We start from the raw sequence: 27,159 nt of genomic DNA, 5'->3' as shown, positions 1-27,159 counted from the left end.
AGAGAATGGTTGTGCTCGAGTTCAGCTGCCCAGCTGGGTAAAACCACCACACAAGAAACCGTGGATGCAGGGCTCTTCCACAGCCTGGATGCTGCCATACAAGGACCTTGTAAATAGCATAGCAAGGCTGCCACCACCCTTTTATCTACCACACCTGACATTGCATTATATGTCAGCATTATACCTGGGGGAAGACCATGGTTTCAACCATATAAGAATTTGGCTTTAAATAACTATGTAAGTATATTTCTTATTCCTACATAGAAATAATGGTTATTTTACTCTGGGGAATTTCTAAGACACTGTTAATATGGATTTATTTCCTCTTCTACTTCACAACGGAAAACACAGTAAACAGGTGCTAAGTAAAAAGGATGTTATAGACCGCCTCAATTACTGTGCTATTTTCAATTACTTCTTTGTACTACAGTCACTGATCTCTTGACACCTGTTTTTCTTCTCAGAGCAGGACCTTACAAGAGGCCAAGAGATTAAGCTGACGGGGTTAGGCTTGTGATTGGGTTTTGTTTGTTTATTTGTTTTTGTAAGAAGAAACTGCTGAAAATCCAAAATAGTAGTACTGTGTAAATAAACCATTTAAGCAGACGTATTTTCTGTGCCCACTTAATCTGCTCTTCTTGGAAAATGAAACAGGTGACTGTCACAATGTCTGTATGCCACTCTGAGCTATGTTTTCACACATACAGCGACAGCAGTTGTGGTTTTTGGTGGTGCTGGTGGTTGGTTTGTTTGTTTTGCTTTTTAACTTTGCAAATTTTCATTCTCAGCCTGGCATTGCTGCCACCTGGGACTGCCAGCTGATGCATCACACATGACAGAGCCACACCACTTCGTTCTTAAGGCAGTAGTTTTCATTTGCTCGGCATCAAACACACCATAAGCAGTTCAAAGCATTAATTCTGCCCCTGACATGTTCAATCACGTTATGCTTGGTTGAAAACCACCTACTTAAGTCACATGTATCAGCTAAAAAAATAAAAAACTTACACAGAAATTACCTCTGCAGTGAGTTTTTAGAGGTATGATTTGGACAGATGGCTTCCATCACTTAATACGACAAAAAGGGGAAAAAGGGGACACCTTCCCTGCCAAAAGGGAATACCTTTTGGTCAGGTTGCCCAAAGCCCCATCACACACACACGCCTGGAAACACCAGGACCTCAGCGGCTTTCCTAGCAGCTATTTAGTGGTATGCTCATTGCAGGGACGAGAAGCATGCCAGAGCTGCCACGGCTGCCTGCGAAGCCAGCTTACCTTGCAAGCAGCAGGGAGCCGAGGGTGGGAAGCTGATCCTTAGGAGAGGCCGGTCCACATTCCTGCCGCAGCGCCCGGCAGCTGCTGCTGTCGCTCCCTGGTCCACCCTGCTTGCTCTGTAAATACTCACGGAGCAGGAGGTAGCAGGCGTGGAAAAAGAGGGGAACATTACGTGCACGGCCAGGCTCTGCTTTGCATGTGAGGAGGCAGTTACGGAGAGCCTTGCATATCACGTACAGGGAGCAGGAGACTCCCGGATAAACTTTCTCCAAAGGGTCAAGCTGGAATACTTCTGAAGATAAAAACAAGGAATGTTATTTTAACATTACAGTAAATTGAGCCTGAGAGATCTGAGCCTGCTCTGACACCGCAGCTTGTGGAAGTACTTTCTTCTCTTCATGAGTTTTGACTTTTTTTTGACTTTTCATGACTTTTTTCTTCTCTTCATGAGTTTCACAACTTCGTGACTTCAAGCCAGTTGTTTTAAAGCAGACTAGCCAAGGCAATGTTGTGCTGGTGAGGTCCTACAACTGCTGTCCTTCAGCAGTACAGAGAGCCGTGGAACAGCTGAGTGAAAAGAGCTGAGTATCTGTGATTTCAACTATACACATGCAACGACACTAAATGTTGCTGCTATATTGCAGCAATGTAAATGATTCCATGCTGGGAGATACACTTCAATAGATGCATCACAAAAAAAAAATCACCCCTCCCCATATTCAGTGGTGCTGTTCACCTTGCCTTCCCGCACAACCAGAAATTCATGGCACTGATGACACGTGGCTAACAAAACACATTAGGAAAGCACTTCATGCCTTCCCATCTGTCTTACAACTGAGGTGTCGGCTGGGAACAAGGAGAAGCCCGCTCCCCACAGAGAGCCTGTGGTCTCTGCACAGGCGGCAGTGGGCTCTCCCAGGTTCCTCCGCAGCAGGCACCAGGAAGCAGGATGTGAGCTGTCACGAACAGAACAACTCCCACCGCACCTTGCTTTCGCCTTCTGTCTCTGCCCACTCTTATCAAACACAGGACCTGAAAAGAGACATTACTCAGTGCTGATAAGGACGTCAGAATCTCACCTCCACCTGTGCTCCTCCTCTGTAGGAGGAAAGTGAAATGTAACCACCTGCCCCAGCACCTCCCATGGAAATGTACAGGATATTTTGCTTAAGTAAAGCCTGAACAAATACGTAGCAGAGGCTTTGGGTGACATGTTTTGTGGAGTGACATGCTCACCCGCAAGCCATTGGTTTGTTTGTCCGCGCACTTCCATCATTCTCTAGGGTTCATTTGTCTTTTTGCATCGTTTGTCCCCCACACACAGTTACCACCATAAATTTATACCCACAGCAGAATTCTCTACACTGCAGTATGAAGTCTGCCTTTAAAACAAATTCAGCTGAAAAGAACAGACAAAGACCCAAGTGTTAAAAAGTTATCTGAATACTGACAGCATTTGGTTAAGAGCACCTAATTTTAATAGCAAAAGTTTTGATTTCTAAATCCACAAGCGGAGTCCCCAAACCAATGCACATTGTCTTGCCATCTTGCCAAACAATCACAACAAGCACAATTAAACTCAAAAGCCTTATTAAATCATGGTCCAGCACATGCAAGGTGCACTAACACAGCACCTCCAACTCTCAAGCATTTTGGAAAATAACTTACTGCCTAGGGAAGAATCAAAACCACATACCTATGCATGAGGAGGAAAAAATAATGAAATTCTAGAGTTCTCAGCAGACCTTCTTCATTTCACTCGCTCAACTACAGTTTATTCTGCAACTCAGGAGATGGCTTACAACAGTGGAATGAGATTACTTTTTCTGCAGTCTAGTAAGATATAATTAGTCAGCAATAAACTGCACATAACTAGCTGGATTGCCAAAGCATTTACGGGTTCTGAGCTTGATGATATTTTTGTGGTATGCTTTGATCAAACATTGTATCATGATGGAGAAACACTGCTTGTTTTGGAGCAACAAAAGGGATGGGAAACAAATATTATTAATATAATTTCTCTTATTGACATCATCTAAGCTAATTTGAATTGAAATGTTTATGCACATAATATAGTCTTTATTATTAAAGCAATAGCAGATTCTAAAGTAATGTTTGTTTTGAAAATGAATGAAAAGTAGTTTAATATTCCTACTGCTGATAAATTATCTTCAACTAAAATGCTGATGTACAGAATAATGAAAAAGCTGTAGTGGATGAGTTAAGAGTCAAGAAAAATCTTGATATCGTACTGCTATTGCAAATCCATTTTTTCAAAATAAAATAACAATTTTACCAGTAAAAAACATTGTTCCAACCACATGATAGCAGTACTCTCCTGGGAACTTCCTTTTTCCTGTAAAGCCAGCTACTAGCACACTCAATTCAAGTCGTACATGAACAATTGTCTCAGAAATCTTTCAGAATGTGAAAAAAAGATGAGGATCTACCAGGTCATTGATTTATGATATATTATATTTACAGGTGAAGAAACTGTGCACACATGGGAAACACTGTCAAAGCACGCTTTATGCGCATTTAAAAATGTCATTACATCCCAGTCTAGCAGGACAAGACCCCAACACCTGAGTTAAGGCAGCACTGCAGAGCCCCAAACTGTTTAATCAGTTCCCAAAGGTTATTTGTAGGTACCATAAAATACATTAGAAACCTGAATATAGCAGTAAAAAGAATTAAAGGATTCAACACTGTTGTACAAAAACATTTGCTTTTCAATGCTCACCTATACATATTTATACATGAAATACTGCTTATCACAGCAAGGCAAATTTAAGGTGTTCTGTTTATATGCAAGTCAGGAGGGGAAATGAAAGTCTACGAAAAAACATCAAGGGTAAGAACTTCTCAGTTCACTCTCAGATGCATAGCTGTGTAAGGTGATTTCTTCATTTAGATCTAACAAAAAACTTAGAGGTCCCATTCAAACCTGAGATACTTGGAGAAACCATTCTTTATTTCACTCTAATGAAATATAGAATTCTAATGTAAATAACTTTGCAGGAAAAGGAAAAAAAATAAAGCACTATTTATAATACAGAAAAGGATTTTTATTCTTATAGAAAACAATATTAAAAGGGGCAATCCAAAGGAACCTGCAGGTACACAGAAGGGTAAGCTACATAGACACAAAATGGACACAAGATTTAAAAAAACAGCTATACAATTGTTTTCATTGTGTTTCCAAATGGGTAGTGTACCCTCTGAATAAAAATCATCTGTTCCTCCCATCATTGCATTTAGCTGCTGTAGCACTTGTATACTCACTCAATACCCTCTTGTAGCACTTACAAGAGGGTATTGAAGCACGTAGGGACATTCACATAACCTCCCCAGAGCACATTTCTTCAAGTGCACAAGTTCTGGCTGAAGGCAAGTTCAAGGCAACCAAAGACAAACACGGATTGTGCTCCCCCTGTCCCCAGTTCAAATCCATCCTCTGTGTAATGGTTTTACCCACAAATAAGGCATAGCGGTTCAAGTACTACATTAAATGTCATTAAATAATTGGGGGGAAAAAATTGTGAACTCTTTCCAAAAAAAAGTATTTTATTAGGGAGGATAAAAAGCGCTGTTCAGACAGTCCGAATAGGCATGGCTTTCTGTGCCATTGGGCTCCTCCGGCTCAAGGTCCTCCGGATCCGGGGGTAACTGGTCGGTATCTTCATCAGAAGTTGAAGGGCGAGTGAGGATTATTCGAGGTATCTTCAGGAAGATGCAAGAGATTGCAGAGAAAAAGAGTAAGATCAAGAGAAAGGAGGTGTTTAAAAGCGGTGTTGTAAAGGTACAGGGGAAGCAGGTGATGAGCAAAAACATGCCAGAGATGTAAAGCCACAGGGGTTTCTGAGGGGATCTATGCCAAAAATTGCAGCGATAATTAAAGCAAAATTCTGATGAATTGCATTTTCCTCTCATTAGCTAATTTGTAAAGAGGTTCTAGAGGGGAAAATAAGACAAAAGTTTTTAAAAATAGACAAATAAATATGAAAAATATACATGCACTTTTATTTAACATCATGAAATCCATGCACTTGAAAGCAATAAAAATTAATTAAGGACCAAAAGGCATATCAATTACCAAGCTTTGAAAATTTTCATATTTTAGTTTAGTTACTGACCAAACATATTTAAGGGAAACATTAAGACAAAACATCAGTGTGTCAATTCATTAGCTGACCAATGTGCACACATGGATTGGATTCATAATATCAATGACTCGGCTGAGAATTTTGCATTCCTTGAGAGCTATGTTGTAGTGGTTTTAAATTAATCTAAATGCTGTAACTGAGAAAAGAAGAATGTTAGGTTCTTTATGTATAGCCAAATAATGTATCAGCAATGGTTCGTATCAATGAATGGATTTTACAAATTTAACTCTGATGCATGAGAAGCCCTACTTTTTACTAATATTCCAAAAAAGTTTAACACCTAATAAAAACAGATATAGCAGTGAGTTCACGTATCTAACAAGCAAGCAATGATGTATAATAAACTGTCCACCTTACCAGTACTGTGAAATTTTCAAGAAAGGCAATATTTCTTACACACCAGTAACTTTGTTGTATTTCCTCAGACATTATAAAAACGCTTAATGTTGACACCACACAATTCAGTCATTGCTGCGTTATTTCCCTGCCATACACCATTTGATTTGGGAAATGACACCAGCACAGAGATGCTCTGTGGCTGCTCAGCTGTGCATCCAGCAGGTTTCTGCACCTAAGCCACAGGAATTCTTCTCCAGGCTCCATTGCCCACATCAGCTACAGCTCCGCCGGCTGCACGGAACCTGGCACCCCCAGCTCACAGGGGGCTGCTCCACACATAGACACCAAAACACCGGTGTCAGTCTGGATTCTCACCCACCGTAACTGTAAACTAATTTTAAAACCAGGTGTACTTTTTAGTTATGTTCCCCAGTCTACTGAACATCCACTTCTCTCTCTGTCCTCTCGCTTAGGCTAAGGATGACGCATTACTGGAAGCTGTAGATGATCTCCATAGACCAGAAGTACTGGCCACGCTAATATCTCCTGGGAAGATTTGCTTCTGCCACGCACACCTGACAACATTTACAAGCTCTCCACCCACTGGATGTTTTTCTTGACTGTGCTCATTGCTAAAAGATGTTTCTTCCTTAGTGATAGCCAGCAGCTTTGTGCTACAGCAAATGCACAGCCTATACGTATAGGTTCGTGTCCTGGGTCATATTTTGGAATTCCACCACCTCTAGAACTAGAGCTGAGGTCTGTGCCTTATTTGAAGTTATTTGCAAAGATATGCAGTGCTGAGCTTTGTAATCCTCTAATAAAGCTTTTCTTTAAACATTTCATAACTTCTCAAGCCTGCTTCTTGCATACTATCTTTCAAATACTACTATAGGGCAGTCTTACAGTCACAAAGTGAATTTCATTTACTTAATTTAATAAAGAAAACTGAAAGAAACCCTAGCTGTCGGTGATAGATAACCCCCAAAATTTCAACTAGTAACATGAAGTTCTTGTGGGTCATTCTATATTCCACAACAATCACCAAGGTGCCAAAAAATTAGTCTTTTTTTTTTTTAATCTAAATCTGAAAAACATAACCCTGAGATTGTAACAATATTGCCACTGTACAAACAAATCCCACAGGATGTTCAAGTTCTGGCATGACTTGCCTTTTGCATCTCTCTATACGTTTGTTCAATACTCTGCAAGCTGTACCCAGGCTTTCACAACTTTCCCGAAAACTTACCTCATTTCCTTAATGACACACTCTCTCCCCTACGCCCACGGAGGAATTGTGAGGTCTTTCAGACCGCGTGGCTCCAGCACCTGAGCTAAAGCTGAGCCTCTGGAGGACATCCCAGCCCTGCCGACAGCACGACGGTCTGCTGTGGCCTGTTGGACACCCACCTGCTCACAGAGCATTTCTGTGGAACACGTATCGACTGCATTCATGAATAAGTGGGGTTCGGGAAGTCTTTTGTCTACTTTTTCATCCTGCTGCACATGAAGAGGAGCTGGCACCAAATGACTGATCGGCTTTCTGTGGTGAAACCTGAAGTGTTTCTCAGCCCTAGCAGGCTGCAAAGGCTGAAAATCTCCGAGAGGAGATCTCCCTTACCATCTCCAAAAGCCCCCAGTAACCCATACCATGGCCATCCCCAACCCCACCGCTGCTCTGTCCTCTGCAGCTACTTGCCCTGTGCTGTGTCCACCTCCCTGATGGGATTCAGGAGCCCCAGTTTCCTCACAGCTGAATCATAGGTACCAGTGATGAAACAGCTCTTGGCTGCAGGTTGTTCCAACCTATGCAACTGCAAATTGGGAGCAAACCCAGTTAAGAAACAGAGGTGCAACATTTCCATCTTCACCCAGCTATCTCCCAGGAACCCAGAGCTCTCTGTCACTGCCTTCACATTCACCCTGGCTGCAGCAACATCATGATTTAAGTCTTCCTTTCCACTTCCAGTTTTGGTTTGGTTTGTTTAAAACAAAATAAACACAACAAAAGAGAGTAGGAAAACTCAGCCACAAAATTTGCATCATATTCTTTGTCTTGTGTTCAATCCTTTTCTCACACCAGGTGCTTCTCGTCCCAGAATCCCAGTGGGATTCCCCGTGCTTTCAGATTCCTGTGTTTATCTTCACTGATCACAGCTTCCCCCTGTTTAATTGGTAATCTTTGCTTTTAGGTCTTTTTTTTCTAGACAGGAGAACACATATCACATCCAAAATAAAATGTCGTAGCAAAGATGAAGGAAATTATTTCCAGTGCCCGTTGCAGACAGGACACGACACAGAAATTTGGGATGGGAACAAGGAAAATTTTCCAGCAAGGGCAGTTGAGCTCTAGAGTCGCTTGCCCAAGGAAGGTGTGGAACTTCTATCTTCTACCAGTAACTCTTCAGAAAACGTTGATGTTGGTGTAGGAGGACAGTTTAGGCAGGATTCTGCAGTGTTCCATTGTTTTACCTCACTAGTTTTACTGAACAGCGCCTGAACTTGTTCAAAATATTTCTGCTGAAATTGCAGAGTCCTCCTACTCACTTTCTGTCATCATGAACTCATTATTAAAATAACACCTGAAGCACTGGTCAATCCAAAACCATCAAATTATATTAAAAAAAAAAAACTGTGTAATTGACCATTTGAAACCAGTCACTATCTTCCTTTTTTCCTTAAAATATATTTTCAGTGCCTAAAAAGTAAAATTAAAAAAGGACACATCCTTCACCAAAACCAATGCATTCACTATAGGGATTTCTTTCATTGCTCTGTTTGCATCTTTCTCACACTTTGTCGACATAATAAGAGACTTAAAACACTAAAAATGAGTAAATTTCATTTTTGTTTATAATCAATCATAGATAAAAATCAATTTCAATGCCCATTTTATGGCATTATCACCCTCCACTGAAAGCTGGAGTCCTTCAGCTGAAACACAGACATGGGCTGTGTGCACGCTCCTGGTCCACACAGAAACAAACTGATCTAAATAACCCGGGGCAATTAATTTGCAGTGTTGGCTGCAAAAATGCATTCATATTGACATGAGATAGGAATAAACACACAGCCGGCTATGATGCTTCAGCTGAAAGTGTCTTCTTAAAGCATAGTAAACGACACAGCCTGCAAACACAGGAACATCCGATAGTTGTTAACTTCCCTTTATACATGCATGCTTTCCTTTCCAGTTCTAACTATATGGTTGTCCAAAAGGTTACAGAACAGCCCATAAATGTCTTTATGGCTATCATGTTCATTATGTCTTTTAGAGCCTTTCGGGGAAGAAAAAAAAAAAAAGAAAAAAAAAGAACAAACCCCATCATCTTGTTTTGCATTTGTCAGGGTTTGTGTAAACACCATGAATCATTTCATGATTTCACATTTCATCTTACTTTGTCATCATCACTGGGGATAGCAATACTATTTTAGACTTCAGCAAAAGGAAATTGAGGCTTCTTGCTAAACAATGAAAACATGCCCTTACTAGATGCAAAAGGCTGTATTTGATAATGACTGTATTCATAAAAGGAACTGCTTAAATCAATCTTTTTTCCTTGGCCTGAGTGAAAGAGGGCATTTAGGCAGGCCTAAAAAACAAAAACAAAAAAAACACATTACACACAGCTGGATTTTTACATAACTGTTTTAAAAAGAAGATGCCAAAGCATATCCAACAAAACCAGGAGAGTTTTAGACAAAACTGGTATCTGGTTTTTTTTTTTGATCAAAGCTTTGTCCATGAAAAAGACAAAGGATCAGAGACAATGACATGATGATCCTCGTCATGAGTTGAGAGAGATGCTGAAACCTGTTGACATTCTCCATTCACTGTTGGACAAAGTCCACTGGAAATTTCAGTTGGGACTTGAATGAGAATATTTGGATGGAGAAAAATTGTGCAGAGTTCATTTTATGTTTGAGAGGAAGAGCACAAAATAAGTAGCAGACGGAGAAGACAGAAAAATAGAGGACTGGAAATAAAGACTCCAGAATCCAAGCAACGTTGCTTCTCCAATAGTCAACATAGGGCACTATTGGCAAAGTTTGGTGGTCTGTATCACTGATTTTTCTCTTTCCTGTAGCAAACATGCAATATTTTACACAAAGGATGCATGTAGATAGCGGTATCAGTTGTGGTTCTAATCTGTTATATTTTGATGCACATCTTCGTAGACATACTCATATTCTAAGACTACCATTTTGAAATCCAAAGACTCAATTTAAGCTCAGTTAAAGTATCGTATTTTTATACGCACATACTAAACAATCTAAAACAAACAGATTCTGTATTTCTGAGATGTGATTAACATAACTGAAACAAGTCTATAAAACACTGAATGTAAAAATGTACCTAATTGTAATTGAAGTTCTGGAGCCTCTACAATTCCATAAAATCATCATAAGTTAAACCAAGGACAATTCTAATTTTTCTTTTGCAAAACAATGACTCAGAGTGAAAGAAATTTTCATTGTCTGTCCAATTAATTACTGATCATTGAGATCATACTGGTCATGAAATCTTAAACCTGGCACAAAGGATTTGATTCTTTTTTTTCTGGATTAGTTAACAAGTCAAATGATTCTTTTAGAAGACCTTAAAGCAACCAAGCACATGAAGAACAGAGAGGTAACCTTAATCTGGCAGAGGGATCACCCTTGTAATGTCAGAGTGGAGGGCCTGGAAACAGAAAGGAAAATGGCAAGAGATGTCTAAAGGACCATGGCTGGCAAATGACGGCAATATTATCATAGATAACATATGCAAAGAGGATGTTTATTAAAATTCATTAAGAATAATTAGATGAAGACAGATTCCCTGCTGGAGTGCTGGAAGCAGTAATGACATGGAAGAGTGGGAGAAGGAATACAGGCACTGTAGCAGCTCATCCAGCACATAATTCAGCTGTTACAAGAAGAATAATACAAATCTTTGGCGGCTTTGCCACTATACTTTCCTCCCGACTTCCCTTGAAGTACCTGCACCCATCTTCTCTTTAAACCTAGTCACAAATAGAAAGGAAACAAACTTTCCTTGATTCCTAGCTAAGGAGAAGATTCTGTTGTTCTTTAAAGAACTACTGCCATCAGCTTATCTGAATGTGCAAAGCATGTCTTTAATAAGAAGCCAGCACTGTAAACATTTTTCAGGTAACAGTTACTGAGGAGGAAGATGAACTTCACCAAAGTAAAGCCAGAGGGAGACCAGATGAGACACTGACCAGTTCTTGAGTCAGCTGGATGCTCCTGAAAAGCCCATAACCCATAAGACCGACAAATGGTGCTTTAGGCTAAAAGGATGTAATATGCAATTTGCTACAGCAAAAAGATGTTGAACAGAAATATGAAGGTTTCTCCAGAGAAGAACTTTCACACTGTCTCCTTTCAACAGCTGAAACATCTTCTCTGGGCACCTTGTTCTGAGGTAACTACCATGGTCTTATCTGCCTCCTCCTCTCCTTGCAGCTTAAGAGCTTTGGAGAGAGGCAGGGAAACTTGCTGTGTTATTTTCCAAGAGGCACAAAAAAATGGTCATTTCATTTTTTTGGCTGAAAACACTAAAACTCAGGTACTTCTGCAGAAGATTCAAGCCACTAGCACTGCATGAATCAATCCCACCAACAGAGATTCCTCTAACTGGAAGCCTTGTGCTTCCTGCCATGTGAGTTAAGACCATACAGAAACAGATATCAGGCAGAGCTGGACCAATAAATAAATGATGGAAGCATTTTCAGTTGGAAAATAAAACTGGTCTAAATATTTCACAAGATGATGAGAAAACTCAAAAATAGGTTCTCTATTTAGTTGCTTAAAGAAACTTTTATTGGTCTATCTCATAGACAAAAGCTGCAGTGTAAGCTCAAGCCTTCTTGAATAGTAAACCACAGAGAAAACCGAAGGAAAACAGACTTACATGGTCTATTTGCTTATTTTGCAGTTAACTAACAAATTATATTATTAAAAAAAAAAGAATGGTTAGCAAAAAAACCAACTGTATGTGGTCTTCAATTATAGTCTTATGTAATATGTGAACTTTCTTTTTTTTTCTTTTTTTTTTTTTTTCCATTAGCTGGTTTGTGAGAGTTTTTTTCCTGGAAAAGGATGAAAAAAAAGGCTGAAGAAGAAGAATCAAACAAAGCATTTCTCTGGCATTTGCTGTAAGAGAAACCATTGGTGCTGTCTGGTACTTCAGACCTAGTTTAAACAAGATGCTTTTTTACCTTCATAATTCAGATACCTTAATCTTATTGTATCTTCCCAGTAAAGCTAGAATTTCAGGTGTGCAGGCAGATGACTGTGATTGGGGTAGGTCTTCAGATAGTTTAACTTTTTACAGAAGCACACAAAAGTAGATCAGAATTGTAATAAACCCTTTGCATGCCCAAACATTTCCTTTTGTGACATTTACGGTAGGCTTAATGTTGTCTGACATCAGCCACCTAAAATATGGGCACACAGTCTTAGCCTGTCATGCAAATTCCCCTTCATGATGAAGGATAAAAATTAGCACCTCCAGGTGGCAGCTCAACTTCTCCCTCCTACAAGAGGCACCCTAGAGATGATGCTCTTTCCATCAACTAGAGGGGGAGTCCAGGCAACAGAATAAATACTTACATTGGAGGGAATGGACACCACCCTTAGTGCTCCCAAACTCAAAAGGTCTGATCTGCTAAGCTAGTGCTTGACCAGGAGCTGAGCTCCCCCAGGTTGCACCCTGGGTGCAGTGACAGCCACCATAAACACATGGTCACTGATCGTTGGTACACTTTTTCCTTTTACACAGCCTCTCACGAGCTTTGTGCCAGTCTTCACGATCCTTATTAGCATTAATGACAGACAATACAAATTATTTAGCTAAGCAGGATTTGTTACTTGCTGTGCCCCCCATACTTACTGTTATGACATGGTTTACTGTCTGGAAGGGGCTGCCTTTGGACAAAGCTTCAGCAGGACCAGCATCATGGGCATTGGGTTCTGAAATGAGGGATCCCTTTAAAAAACAATGCAGAAGAAAGACATTTTTACATCCTGTTCAAGAGGAGCAACTCCCTCCCTTTCAGGTGAATGTATGAACACCTAGCCCTTTTGTTATACGTGGTTGCACAATGAAAGCAAATAAAATTACAATTTTTGCTGTTCCCTATCTGCTGAACATACTGTACATTTGCATTGTTGAAATGGTCTGTTCAAGAACAAAAATTTGTAACATAAAATATCAAGAGGAAATGCTGGTTATTTGCCCACAGATTAGGCCTGTGGTCAAAACATCAGGACTCCTACAGCACACCTAAATGCATTAATTCCTTCTCATCTCCCACACATACAAAAAACAGTTTTATTTCTACATTCTTTAAATAGATGAATAATTCTGCCATCTTGTGGGAGACAGAGAAAACATATCTATTTGTAGGATAACAATAGCATGACTGAGCAGTATGGAGCAGATATACAAACTTACCTCACTATTTATTAAAATAACAGACAGCAGCAGCTAGTATATTTCAAATAGCCCCCAAAGTAAGAACGAATTACAGCCTTACAGAGGAACCTGAGAAAGTTAGTATCATAAAAATCAACTGATTCGATCAGAACCTCTGTTTAGAAATTACAAGTGCAACAACTAGAAATCTTGACTTTTTTCCTGATTATCTGGTGATGTGAAATATTTAGACTTATTTTATTTGCTATTTCTCACATATGTTACAATAAAAAAATAGTTATTTACTTTTTTTAAGGAAAAGGTTAAACAATCCTGAGAATATTCTGATAAAATATATAAGGGTATACAAATATAAATCTATAGCATAGTTGTAAAAATTGAGAGATTGATCTGTGATGCATTTGGCTCTGTCTGATATAGATTGTATCCTTATTATGGGCAGCTTAACTGACATAAAAGAATCCTTGTTCTACCCTACCTTAATTTAACAAGATGTATGCTAGACTAAAAGCTATCAGTTCAAGCAAGTACAACAAAAACTTAAGAGCACAGGAGCTGAAAAAATAAATAAATCATAGACTACTTTAATCTGAAAATAATTTTGCAGAGGTTCCCCTCCCACTCTACCTTTCACAGCTGGTAAAAAACAAAGAATAGGCCATAGTGCCAGAAAAACATACATTGTCACCACAGCTGTGGCAGACCTCCTGAGTACCTCTGAGGCTTCACAGAAAGGCTGTCGCTAGGAAAGATGAGACTTGAAGTGAAGCAGCCAGGGATACACATTTATTCCTTCGCACTTGGCACTGTAAGACTCCACCAACGTAGTTACTTTGAGTTGTTCTCTCTCAGCCAAAAATTACCTTGGTGAAACAAGCTGATGTAGTTTATATCTTTTTCTGTATCAAACTCATGTAATACATGACCAAGGCAATGCCATAAGAAACTCTCCTGGACCAAGTACAGCTGCGTTTGTGCTAACGAACGCCATAATTCTCCTTTACAAGTCAGCCATCAAAGTGAATAATATTTTGTTAAGCACTTTGAACAGAGAAAGATCAGCAAAACAGAATATAATAAAAAGGAATACAAAGACTTAATGTCATTATAACTTCTTTATAAAGTACTTTGGGAAGAATCCAAAAAGCTAGGCCTAAATCTAGATCTCCAGCTCCCATATCTAATTGAATTGAATTAAAGCTTACAAGAAGAAAATGTGCTCTACATTAGCAAACAAACCATCTACCTCTGCCGCTCTGTCTCCTGCTTGCACTCCCACCATGTCCGCCGGACCATCTTTTGGTAGCCGAGCAATCAAAATTCCCTGGTAACACAAAATACACATTTCAGACATAACACAGCTTCTTCTACTGTACGCAGTTGTTAAAAGCAAATAAGAAGTAATTAATTTTCAAGAGATACTGTTCTGCTCCCTCTATTAAAATAGAAACTAAAGCATCTAAGCATATTAGCAGGAAAAAAAAGCTTTCATGGCTGACTATACAACAATGAACAGAACTCATTAATTGTTTACAATATGCCATGGGGGACAGACGGGGAAACTAGGATTTACTTAAATGATAATTAAGTGAGAAGATGCAAGAAATACTTCTCTCAAATCAAGTTAACTCCTGGGAACGAGCAAATGGGATGGGAGAGGCACGTGGATTGCAAATGGAGTGACTTCAAATAGAGGTGCCTCCAGGAGCTTTCCCATCAAAATCTACTGGCGGCTTCTACTTTGGGAATAAGTTACCCATTTTTCCCCTCATCAACTGTACTACTAAGATAGCAATGTTACATTGAGGACAACCTCAGAAAGCAAACAACAAAACACAATCGCTGCAAAGAACTGCTCATCAGTTTCCTTCTAATGAGTACTAGATAAATTTTGAGTAATGAAATGCACCTCATCATTGTCTTTATATGGAGATGAGCCCTTTCCACCAGCAATGCTAATACCAAGACTCCCCATTTGACTGCACACAGTAATGGTTATCTGGAAAAGAATTATAATTGATAAGAGGCCTGATTAATCAAAAGCATTGCCTATTAATTACACAAGCAATGAAAATCTAGCTCCCATTCTGAACACCACCAGACTTCCCCCTATACACCTCAACCCAGAGAGAAATTGTGCTATTCTTCAACACCAGCACATGCAAGCCTAATCTGTAATTTTCAATAACATCAAGAATGCATTATTTACAGTCATGTCAAAACTTTATAAGGCTTTTTATTAAGAGTACTTTATTTTGCCCCCAGCTTCTTCATCCTGAGAATTCTTTGCCGTCTGGAGAACTGCTGACCAACCCAGTTATTTCATAAAACCCACCAATTTCTTGAGCATTCGTGATGGCCACAAAGCTAATATACACAAGGTGTGACAAGGAAATATTTTGGGGTACATTTCTGAAAAACCTTTGCTTCGGATCCTCATCTACAGCCTGATTACTTACTCCACTCGAGAGAGAGAGAAGGTAATTGAGTTTGAGCACTACTACAATAGCTTCTTTAAACAGGCTTTCTGTGTGTGTATGTGTTGCTCTGTCAGACGATTCAACAGTAACTATTGACTTTAAAATAAAAATCAGTACTTAAATATTTTTAAAAGCAGCATAAATTGTAATCCATCTAGTCTATTCTTAGCCTGCTATTAATGGCAAAATTTCAGAACAACTGCTCAGTACCTAAGATGATTTTTTGAATGTGCATAATTTACAATAAAGTCCAAATAAAATCAGTTTCATGTTCCAAAGACAACTTATGTTTAAGAATTATTCCCAGAAATGATTTATTTTTCTTTAATGTATCATATTCCTGTTATTAAATACTTTGAAAATTGCTAAGACAACAATCAGATTAGATTTAAGGAACACCTTGCTGTACTGTAGTTGAACCTGAATGCAAATCACATTTCACTTCTTCACATAAGCAAAATGCTTGTACTGTCATTGACTTGGTTCATCTCACTAAGACAATTCAGGCTTGAACAACTTTGTATATTTTATAATTAAGACTGTTTCAACACAGCTGTGTTTTGAAAATTGACAAATGTGCAGTTACTCTTGCACAGATCACATACTCATCTGAAATTCCGGATTTAAAAAGGCATGAAAATAACCTGTCAGTCAAATGAAAACCACCCTGCCAAGCTTAGCTTAGATTTAGCATTACCCGCATGCCCAAGAATTCATGAGTAATTGTCAGCAATGCTTTGGTGATAAGACGCCACCAGGGCTGTCCCACCAGGTGAGCTGTCTTCTCTGGAGCTGTATCCCCAGGGTCTTGGGCTGCAGCAAACTTTGCATTTCTGTTACTATGTCTCTCTAAATCCCGTACAGTATGTTTCCTCCTCATGTCCTCTAACACATGTTGAGATGTGATGTACCCACTGAATTCAGAGTGTGTAGCTTTCTCTATAAATCTCAGCCCAAATCTTGCAGCTCCCACTGATGAATCTCCACCTGAACGTTGCCACCCATTGTCATGGGATGGAGGCTTCCTCACGCTGTGAGGGTAAGGCCATGTCACTGCTCCTAAACCAAGGACTAAGCATTCACAGGTGAAGATGTAGCTGCACACACCTTTGGCTTGACTTTACGAAGGTCCAAAGCTGGCTATGCAAAACAAGACAGTGCTGAATGGCTGCAGAGTGTGGTTTATAAGGATAACCCACTGGGAGCAAGGACAAACCCCAACTTATACTCTGTCAATGGCTGTCTCATTACAACTACCAGGCGAAATCCCCCTTCTTTGCATCCTTTGTGAAGATGCAAAGGTGTCTTGCACAGAACACAGACCCGGACATGTAGGCATGCCTAGGGTGGTTTGTTACCTTCAGCGGGGGCTGTGTCCCATCGGCAGCTCTTGAGTCCTCCAGAAACCTGCTGCTCTCTCCAGACAAGCTGCCCACTGCTGAGACAGGAGCCTGTGCCTTGCTGTTAGTCCCTGGGAGAGTTTTCCCCTTCACTGCTGACTTGTGCTTCTCCTGAAGAGCTGTTCTGGTATTTCTCTGATCTCTTACGCTACCGTCAGTATCAAAAAGGCTGCCAGAAAACTTGGAAATAGGTTCCTAGGGGTTAAAGATCAAACAGGTAAACAAAGCAACACCAAAGAGAAGAGCTATCTGACTCCTGGGTGCTACATGCAGTAAATTGGATTTGCTCCTCTTTATCACACTAGCATTTGCTTCACAGAAGACGAAACTGCAACCTTAAAGCAAATGCACACGAGTATCTTTTTGTACAGTTACTTCTCTGGGCACAGTTTTCCCTCAATACGAGGGCAGAGGTTATAGGGCCGGGATTCCTACAGCATTCCTTTAGATCCCTGGACACTCACAAGCACGTGCACCCTCACCATTCCCCAGCCACTTCCAGTGATGCCCAGTGAAAAGGAGGGAGCATGGAAGCGAGACCACTTTGGGCAGTCTCCAGCAGCTCAGCAGCACCAAATCCACTTCTCAGGGCAAGGAGCCACACATGTACAGCAAAGGAAAAGGCTTCCCATGCAGAAAGTAAAACATTTCTCACAGCTCCTCAAGGCTCATCTTCTATATTTGGGAGTACAGGTGTGAGAGGGAAGGTGAGCCCGACCTTTGCATCTGTATCTCTAAGATTTTATTCAAATGTTTCAGTGAAAAAAAGAAGCTGGGTTGACTTTATTGAGCTTCAAACAGTAGTGGGTGGGGACCTGCAAACTTGGTAACAGTCTGGTGGAAGTGGAGCCTCAGAGGTGAGGCACCCCAAAGACAGCCTTGAAGCCTGGCTGTAGGATGTAGCTGTTCCGAGATGCAGAGGAACGGACAACGTCACCCTACGCCTAGCAAAACCACCGGGGCTTGAGATTAGAAATACACAATCCAGTCTTACTGCAAAATACGGTGAAGCTTCCCAGTTATCAGTTTTGTTTGGCAAGGCGTTTAAATGAAATCCAGCCATGATCTCCAAACTCTGTTCACATTGTATGGCTGCTTTGTTTATATTTAGCTGATTTTTTTTTCCTTCTTAATTTTGATGGGTAAGGTTGAATCACACCTTCATATTACCATAATCCTTACATCTTCTGTTGGCAGTAAAATGATGCAGCAAACAAAGGTCAACACCTTTGATAATAAACCCCATAAATGCCTTTCTAAGCTTTGTGGTTTAAAACAGAATTACAAAGGCAGTGACATTACCATGAGCAGCTGTTCAGAAACCCCAGTGGACACTGTCTTTAAATCTGTATCGGAGCTCTCCCACATTGCCTTTTTGGTTGGGATGAAACGAAGCACCACCAACCCTCAGGAGAGCAAGCGTGGAGTGATTGTTTCCTATTTCTACTTAAAATTACAAGGGAATTTGCTGAGTTTTAAGTCATGTAAGTAAAAAAAAAAAAAAAAAAAAAAAAAAAAAAAAAAGAGAGCCCAGGGCTGAGTAGCCCAGGTAGATCCACCCGATCGGACTCGGTGGTGGCTGCCAGGAGCTCGGGAGGGAGGTGAGGTTGTGGCACAGGAGCAAAGGAGCAAGAAACCCAGTTCCCCCTTCATTCCCAGCAGACTTCTGGAGGAAAACCTTGCGAGCAACACCCTGCAAGGCTGAGAAAGTGCAGTCACCTCCTCCACAGCCTCCTCCTCCAGGGCATGACTGAGCTTTGAGTGCTGTGAACAACCCGCTCACCCTAAAGAGACGGAGGGATGCTGATAACCAGAGACATAAGTAGGAGTAACATCTTTTTTTAAATGTACCCATCTCATCATTGCACTGGTTACTTGTCTTGCACTGTCCTCGTGGGGGTTGGGATCTTTTAGCTGCAAGCAAAGGAACAAAACATTGAACACGATTCTGTCCTCGCTGACACAAAACGTAAGCAAGGATGTGAAGGTACACAACAGAGCTTCGGGGAGGTGGCAGATGCAGCCTCCCACTGACCCAAAAGCACCCAGCCTTCCTGTCAGAGGCACAGAGCATTGAATTGTTGGTAGTTTCTTGATGGACACACAACATTGTCTCTCCTGACTTTAAGAAAACCACCTACATCCTCATCAGGATCCTCCAGTTCCTCCGCCTCTTGCTCGGGGCTGATCCTTCCTTCCCTCCATTTTCCATTGGCAGAGCTGAGTTTGTACAGGTTGCCACCATGAAAACCTTCCTTTCCTTTCAACGAGGCCCAGCGAGAGCCCTGGGAGCTCCAGTTATGGCCACTGTACAATTTAGGAGACTTGGGAAGCCACTTAACAGAGTCCTAGGAAGAGGACAAAAAAATAAAAAGCAATTAATAGATTTTAAGAAAGTGACTGATGTATGTGCATGCAGAAATTGTCCGGCAAGTTCTCCAAGGTATTTAAGCATTTATTTATTTAAGACTGGGTTTCCCCTTTTTACCTTGGGATGTACCTTGAGTCCCAGGGAGACAATTAATGGTGCTACTGGCGATACAATGAGCAAAGGCTGCTAACGTTAGTGGAAGCCTCCAGTGACTTACATGAGCGTGGAGCCAAGCCCACCTTCAGCCTCATAAAGAAGAATTACATGATCAACAACAGTCTTCAATAATGTTATACCCTGCACTATTAAGAAAACAAGCAAGAATTCTTAGACCTTTAGTGACTTTCATCTCACGTCCTGATTAAAAAATAAAATAAAATTAAGTCATCCCCCTCCTTCTACACTATTCATCGAATAAAATGCTCTGTTTGCTGAACAGTCCCAATCAAAAGCACAATCCGAAAATAATGCTTTAAGGTTTGTTGATTTTCAAATTACAGTCCAGTTTTCCCCAAAATGTCAGTTACTTATTTACAGCCAAAAATCCCTCCTCTCTGCTTCATACACAGTTCACGCACATCAAGTCGTGTCAAGGTTGCCTATATACCTTAATTTCACCGAACTTCAGGAATCATTTTTCACAATAACCTTTAACTTTCACTGAAGCTTTATTTTAAATTTCTCTTTGCATTTCCTTAGGGTGATACAAATCCAGCAGCAGAAAGCAGCCTGATGCCATATCAGTAGGTACAGTAACATGCATGCTCCACCAGGGCAAAGAGATAGAGAACACCAAGTAATGAAAAAAGTTATCCACAAGCCTATGGTATTACGGTATGGCAATCAGCAGCACATAGTGACTTTGATATTGTTCAAACAGATATTCGATTCAGATCTAACACTTCTTTAAGCCTCTGCTTTTTCCCTTTTTAACGCAAAATCGTTATGTTCATGCAAACACAGATTTCTTGCTGTGACCAGCACCCCAGAAGTCACCACCTCTGTTAGATCTAAGGATGCGAAAGGAAGGCAGATAGCACAAGGCTGTCCATGCTGGACGTGCGGATCCATCTTCAGCTGCTGAAGGAGCTCCCCTTGGGATTCTTCATTCACTTTTAGGTTTAGTATGACTATAAAAGACTAGGAAATAGACATGCGCAATGTCCCAGCGAGTCTTTGGAAACAATTATAGAATTTTCTGTGAATTTTTAAAAGAGCATAGCCCAACCAGAGGATTATTTGCATTGTGAATCGAACGAGTGATCAGCCTCTGTAAGAAATTTGCTGTTAGATCACATTTTGAACTGCACCGATACTCAACAATACCGCTGTTCACTGATAAATGGCCAGGATTTGTGGTTATTCTAAACCACGCAGCTCGGGACACTCAAGCTGACACCAGATTTAGTTTGTCAGTGAATTGAATGCATGAGCAGCACAAATGATCGCGACACGTTAGTGGCTCCCATTCCTGACAATTGCAAACGCAAGGCATGCTATTTCTTCACATTTGCCATGAGTAAGGAAACACGGGGTACTCTTAAATAGAAACTCTGTTTCCTATGAATATTAATTAGGACAGAAATTCTAATCAGACCAAGAAAAATATGCTAGCTAAAATTATTTGCTATTGTTTGGGTATGCTTTATTTCAGGAGAGCTAATGTGACAGCGTAATTTATTAATTCATTCTTTATTAGATTCAATACTATAGGACCATGCTTTGAGACTGAAGAGGCTACTGACAAATCTCTTAAGAGAAAAAACATTAGTCCTCCTTACAGAATTTTATAGATGCTAACTGGTATTCTTACTACTCAGGTAAAAGCTGGAAGTTTCTTTATCTATTTTATACCCAGGGAAGCTGAGAACCAAAAGGGTTTAGACAGTCAACATTTTAAGTCGTAAGCAACAAATACCGAGTGAGGCATGTAGTTTTACATTCTCTTTAAAATATTTGGAATAAAACAAATGGAGAAGAGGGATTCAGTACTTAAGACTTTAGGCTTTGTGGATATTTGGACTGTGTTAAACTGCTGTTTTGTAAATGTAGAAGAAATGTTTGGGGAAAAAAATATTCATCAGCCTCAGCACTAGTTACATCCCATGGAAATACATTTTTAATCTCCCTTCATTAATAACGATTTTATCTTATTGGTAAACAGATCATTTTCCTGTGATATTTCACCAGCAAGTCAGGTGGGCTCCCTTTTTACCTCCTTCCAATCTATTTTTCATGTTTTCAAAGGCAGTCTCTTCAAAACATAAATATTCCTCTGTATCATACCGCTGTATATTAAGAGGACAAATTGTTCTCATAAAGTACAAGGTGTCTGTTCTGATAAGATCTTGCTAATAAATCCTCTAGAGAATGAATTTGCTTCAGGCAACAAAGGTTTGCAAATGCTATATATCACCTTAAATCATTCTGGCAAACGAAAAAGAATCCCAAACACTCTAATATTAAAAGAGAAGAAATGAAAACCACCCACATTTCTTAAAAACCATACTGAAACCCTAGAGTGACAAGGAAACACCACGTTTACAGCAGTAACCTGGTAACCACCTGCAAGTACAACCCAATGTAAAACTGTCAGAGCTTTCAGTCACCCAGAATATTTTGATGGCAATACTCCTGCCACTGCATTTCAACTTGAAACCCCAAACACACATTCTTGTCTATAAACACCGTAAGTAATTATTAAAAATGGGAAAGAAAATGTCTTTAAAGATGTATTTCCCACAACATAAACACTCTTTTCAAGTACAACTACACATAACATTCAGTATTCCAACTGGAAACTATTTCAGATTCTTTCTCTTTGCAAAGTACAAAAAGCTAAAAGAGCTTTGTGTGATTCGGATGAAATAAGAATGAAGGCGAACCAAATTGCTGCAGAAACAAAGGCATACTTGAATATGCTTTCATTGTAGAAGAGGCAGCAAAACAGCTGCCTGGACAGATTATTGAAGCAAGACTTGTACAGGGAAACTTTGCTAGCAGTAAATAGATGACTTAACTTTAAACCTAGATGTTCAAGTATTAATTAGCCAGAATCCATTTTTCAATTTCTTAAACATACACAATTCTAAAAAAAGCATGCTGTAGGTTATGCTGAAGCATCCACTATGCAAATGCCCTTCAGACTTGCATTTTTCTCCTATTTTGATCAGTAATATTCAAATATTCACACTTTTTTTTTTGGTTCAGATTTTGTTTTGATTTTATGTTGCTTGGTGGAAGTACCTGGTGTCATCAATGAATGGTACATGCAGAGAAATTCACTTGTGTTTATAATCTTGTAGTGCCTTATTTAATATTCCAGAAATTCAGGACAATCCCATCTGCCAAAAGCAATTGCAAAATAGTTTAATGCAGCTCATTTATTCTGGGTTTGGGTAAAACTAGCAAGTTATTGGGAGAGATCAGAGAGAATCAAACTGTTTGCATCACTAGTACAGTCCCATAGTTTGCCTGAGTGCCAAAATAAGGTGGTTTTAGTCTGACACGAAACTAATTTCAAAGCATGAAGTCCTATCTCTGCGTTTTTCTGGGGATGCTTATAAACTGAAATTGAAGCTGCTAATGATTTGCTGATATTTACAAGCTGCATGTGCATCCATGGATTTTGAAGAGTTACCACAGTCAGCACTCACCTACTACAGAGAGAGTTGGTTTTGATTATGATTGTTATCATGCCTTCAGCTCCAAATCCAGAGATGTCAGTTAAAGACAACACTCTTCAACAACAGATGAGCACTAAGAGAACAAGTGTCAAAGGCTACTGAACATCAGTTTTCAACTTCCTGGTATTTACTGAAAAGGAAGTTTCCTATATCCCTTCCCTGAATCATCACCAAGGAGCAACAGTCCTTCCCACAGACAGTACCGATGCCTTCCTTACCAGCAGAGGACCTTTCTTATACAAAGGTAAGTGGCCTCTTTAAGATCTCAGTGTTAACACTGATGTTGGTACACTATTAACAGGCACACCCTGAACAAGTCACAAATTTGAACCAGACTGCTACAAATCCTTCCTCCTCATTTGCAGAATCATAGAATCATTCCAGTTGGAAAAGACCTCCAAGATCGTCTAGTCCAACCTATAACCTAGTAGTAAAGTCCACCACTAAACCATGCTACTAGGTTCTACATCTACACGTTTCTTGAAGGCCTCCAGGGATGGTAATTCAGTCGGGCACAGCACAGTCCAGCCACACACACTGAGCTCCTCAGAGCTCTCTGCCCTTGCTGAATCCAAGACTGGCCATCCTGTTGGCACAAGAACTGCAGAAAAAGGGATAAAATGCATCGCGTCTCCAACACCTACCAGAAGAGCGGATAAGATGGTTCCCATTAAGCAGCTCAGAAAGCTGTCCTCAAACCAGGTGTCCGCTTTTCCACTCTGAAAATCTCACATTTTTCATTAAGCCGTTTCAAAGCTGAATATGTTCCTGAGCTCAGAATGAAAGAGGAAGGCAACATCCCGCTGAAAATGTCACAAAGTGTTCAGGAGGAAGGGAACACCCAAAATATTTACTGATAGCCAACACCAGTCCACTTTACTCATCTTCTCTGACCTCAACCTAAGCATGGGAACTGACTCCTGTGTTTTACAGAAACTTAAGGTGGGAAACATTCTCATCAAGACAACTGAAAAACTGAAGTAATTTTATTTTCCATATGCAAGGTGAAGAAAGGCAGTGAATCCTCCATTAACAAAAGGTCTAGAGATTTATGATAAAGAGCACACGCCAGTCTCAGTGGGAGGGACGTGTTCACAGATAACCGTACATTCAATTTTCAGGCTATATCAACTGACCATTAAAGTATATTAAAATAATTTTCTTTACAAAAATTAAATTCCCAGTGTCATTACTCTCCTCCCAATAGCTGAATCTGTGAGCACCACGTAGTGAAATGCGTTAAGTCGCTAATCAGCTACAAATGGTTCGCCCAACAGTGGTAAAGCACTCCCATTAGACAAAAAACAGTCTGATCAGCTTGTCCTGGACACAGGCAAGTCATTTCCTGGAAAAAACATCGGTATGCAAGTTTCCAGTACTCGCTTTACAACAATACACCGATTATGAAAAATATGGAATGTGAGCCAGAAAAATAATCGTGACATATAAATTATATGGAAACTGTGGAAAACGCCTGGGGCAAGACAAAGGGGATGGAAAAATCTGTTGCTACACCAACTACTGCTTCTGCTTTCCTAAGCCTATGCAATTGTGACTTTCAATAAAGTCAACTCGCGTGTAATAACTGACAGGTTAATATTAAACCCACTCCACCACTACGGTCAATTGGTTTTCCCTCGTTAACTGTTTGGCTAATAAAGCAGCATGCAAGTACCACAGGATTTCTTCCCTTGCATTAAACCACCTCCCAAAAGAGTTGCAAAGCAATTTTAAAAAGCAGAAAAAGTTTAAAGAGGAAAAAAAAAAGTTATGCTTACAAAATTGTGTTCATTACTCGGGCTCCTCACATCATCAGACAGAAAGCCAGACTGGGAAGAGAGAGCTCATGCTTTCAAGGACAGACAATTTCAGCATAACAAATAGCGCCAGCTTTTTCTGCCTATAAAACACAGTTAAAATTGCCTGGAACCTTATCAACACTGTTTAGAATACAAGTGTACCTAAAAATGCTTTATAAAATGGCACGCATACAGGCCATTCGGGAGATCAGAGGGACTAGCACTGGCCTAGGCTGCTGCTGTTTTGATCAGGTGGAATGACAGGGAAGCCCCCCTTCTATGGTAACGCTGCTGTCAACCAAACATTTAGGTTTTAGGGGAGAGAGAAGGTAGGGGACAGTTACAGGATGGTGTCCCGGTGGACATCAGCTCCTCTAACCTCTAGCCAAACAACTGTTGAATTATATTCGGAGCTCATTTTACTCTCTCTTACAAATCAGCGGATGCAAACACCTTCAACAAGCAGTTCATATCACCTGTCTTAGGCTTGGATGACCACAGGGACACTAGAGTAGCCATCCAGCTTCTGGCTGGCTAGGTTGAAGGAACCTGAAGCCACCCCAGGGGAAAAGCAACAGGTTTGGATTTCCCATTCACTGCTGTCCTTTCATATGTAGCTTACATGCCAGAGAAACCCAAACCAATATTCCTCCCACTACTCAAAAAGATTCCAAAGCAATTACTTTATGTCAAAGCTGACGCAGCACGTGCTGCCTGCCTTCTGGCTAGTTTTTGGACTGCAGCACAGCTTCCACAAGCCTGCCAGAGTGTACAGAAAGAAACTACCTAATAGAACCGAAGAGTTCAGTTGGAAGGAGCCTTCAGAGATCATCTAGTCCAACTGCCTGACCACTTCAGGGCTAACCAGAAGTTAAGCCTCATTTCTACACTCTAAGGTCTCCTTAGAGGGACCAAAAAACTCATTTTTAGAATAGAATAATGACAAAGCACCTATCATTAAGCTATTGCAAGGTTTACGGATTATTCTGACTTCAGCAGGCGGGAGTAGGTACACACAAGCTGTTAATTATTTTCATCTGACGGCACATTAGGCAAGGCCCAAATCCAAGCTTTACACATTCATTTCATCTTGCTGATTGAGCTCTCTTGTTTATATCTGGAGCAGACGCTAAAAAACAAAACAAAACAAACCACAGCCTCTAAATGAAAAACATTACAGCTGTCACCACAGAGTACACAGCCTTGTTGCCTTTGTCTTTGGTCTGTCTTTTTTTAGGAACTAATTTCCCTCTCATTTAAATGGATTTGCTGAGGTTTACTTGGACTCTCGTTACAGTTTCCTATCCTTTTTAAACTTTCGGTTGTGCCAATTCCAGTAACTACTTTAAAAGGAAAGTTCTACCCAAAGTTGGAGTCAACTGTACCAAACCCTCATTTTCTTTCTCATTTTCTTTTAATAGCAGCTTACCAAGAACAACTGGCAGAACTCTGCCTTGGGAAGAACGAAATTGCACTGTCCCTGCCTGAACTAACCTAACACCTATCAAACCACAGCAGCTCCTGCAAAGAGCTTATGCCTCAAAGTGTAAATGAGGAATGATTGGCGTGAAAAGAAATAATGGAAATCTAATATATTTTGCCAGTTTAGATTTGAATATTTGGAGATGGCTTGCAATACCTACTTGCTTGATTTCAAAAAGAAAGGAATGATGTTTGTAAAAGCCTCAAATTAAAACTTAAGAAGTTAAATTACAAAAATTATCAAACACTACAGATTGTTAATTTTAACACAGAAGTTATCGTGACTTCCTTGATCTCCTCCTTTCCCATCTTCTCCCCAAAACTCTATGCAACCAACACTTGCTAGAAGAAATGTCTGGCAGAAGGACGGATGCCGTTAGCCACACATGCAGAAGTGTCCTGTCTTCCATTTTGTTGAAATTTGGGTTCATTGCATTAGCTCACACAAAATACGTCAAATCTTTGCTCTGAACTCAGACTGCTCAAGTCCCCATGCTGAACAAGTCAGAGATCTTTGTTAGTTCATGGCACGCACAGAACCCATAGACACCAAAAATCAGTCTTTATCAGCCTTTTGCAAAATTGTTATTTACTGTATTCTGCTCAGTTAATACTTACCGTTGTAAACAAACCAGAACCCACAGATATAATAAGACCTTGAAATCAGCATTGGACCACTGGAAGTGCAACACAGTAACAATGATAGTAAATTCCAGT

The 27,159-nt window shown here is 40.2% G+C and overlaps 1 protein-coding gene across 2 annotated transcripts; it reads right to left on the bottom strand.

The window, feature by feature from the left end:
- Positions 1 to 1,855: 1,855 nt before the first annotated feature.
- Positions 1,856 to 27,085, bottom strand: LOC310896676 (uncharacterized protein). 2 transcript variants are annotated; one of them, XM_083829225.1, is made up of 7 exons: positions 23,806 to 27,085; positions 19,246 to 19,452; positions 17,063 to 17,299; positions 15,134 to 15,223; positions 14,471 to 14,548; positions 12,679 to 12,774; positions 1,856 to 4,998 (listed from the first exon to the last, which is right to left on the bottom strand). In XM_083829225.1, exons 1-7 carry the CDS (start codon positions 23,830 to 23,832, stop codon positions 4,846 to 4,848), a joined length of 888 nt encoding a protein of 295 aa, XP_083685351.1. In that variant the 5' UTR covers positions 23,833 to 27,085; the 3' UTR covers positions 1,856 to 4,845. The 2 variants fall into 2 exon arrangements, with proteins under 2 accessions (XP_083685351.1, XP_083685352.1); XM_083829226.1 differs by having other exon boundaries at positions 4,858 to 5,229.
- Between the last annotated feature and the right edge of the window lie 74 nt (positions 27,086 to 27,159).

Source organism: Anser anser, assembly GCF_964211835.1.
Source record: "Anser anser genome assembly, chromosome: 3".
Taxonomy (NCBI): Eukaryota; Metazoa; Chordata; class Aves; order Anseriformes; family Anatidae; genus Anser; species Anser anser.
The sequence above is the reverse complement of the archived record's forward strand: the minus strand, read 5'-3'. Positions and strand labels throughout refer to the sequence as shown.

Coding starts and splice junctions, on each gene's coding strand:
- LOC310896676 (XM_083829225.1), bottom strand. CDS start 23,832: ATGGGAACCATCTTATCCGCTCTTCTG. Junction 14,549..15,133: donor CATATAAAGACAATGATGAG/GTGCATTTCATT, acceptor TTGTGTTACCAG/GGAATTTTGATTGCTCGGCT. Junction 4,999..12,678: donor CAGTAAACCATGTCATAACA/GTAAGTATGGGG, acceptor ATCTTCCTGAAG/ATACCTCGAATAATCCTCAC.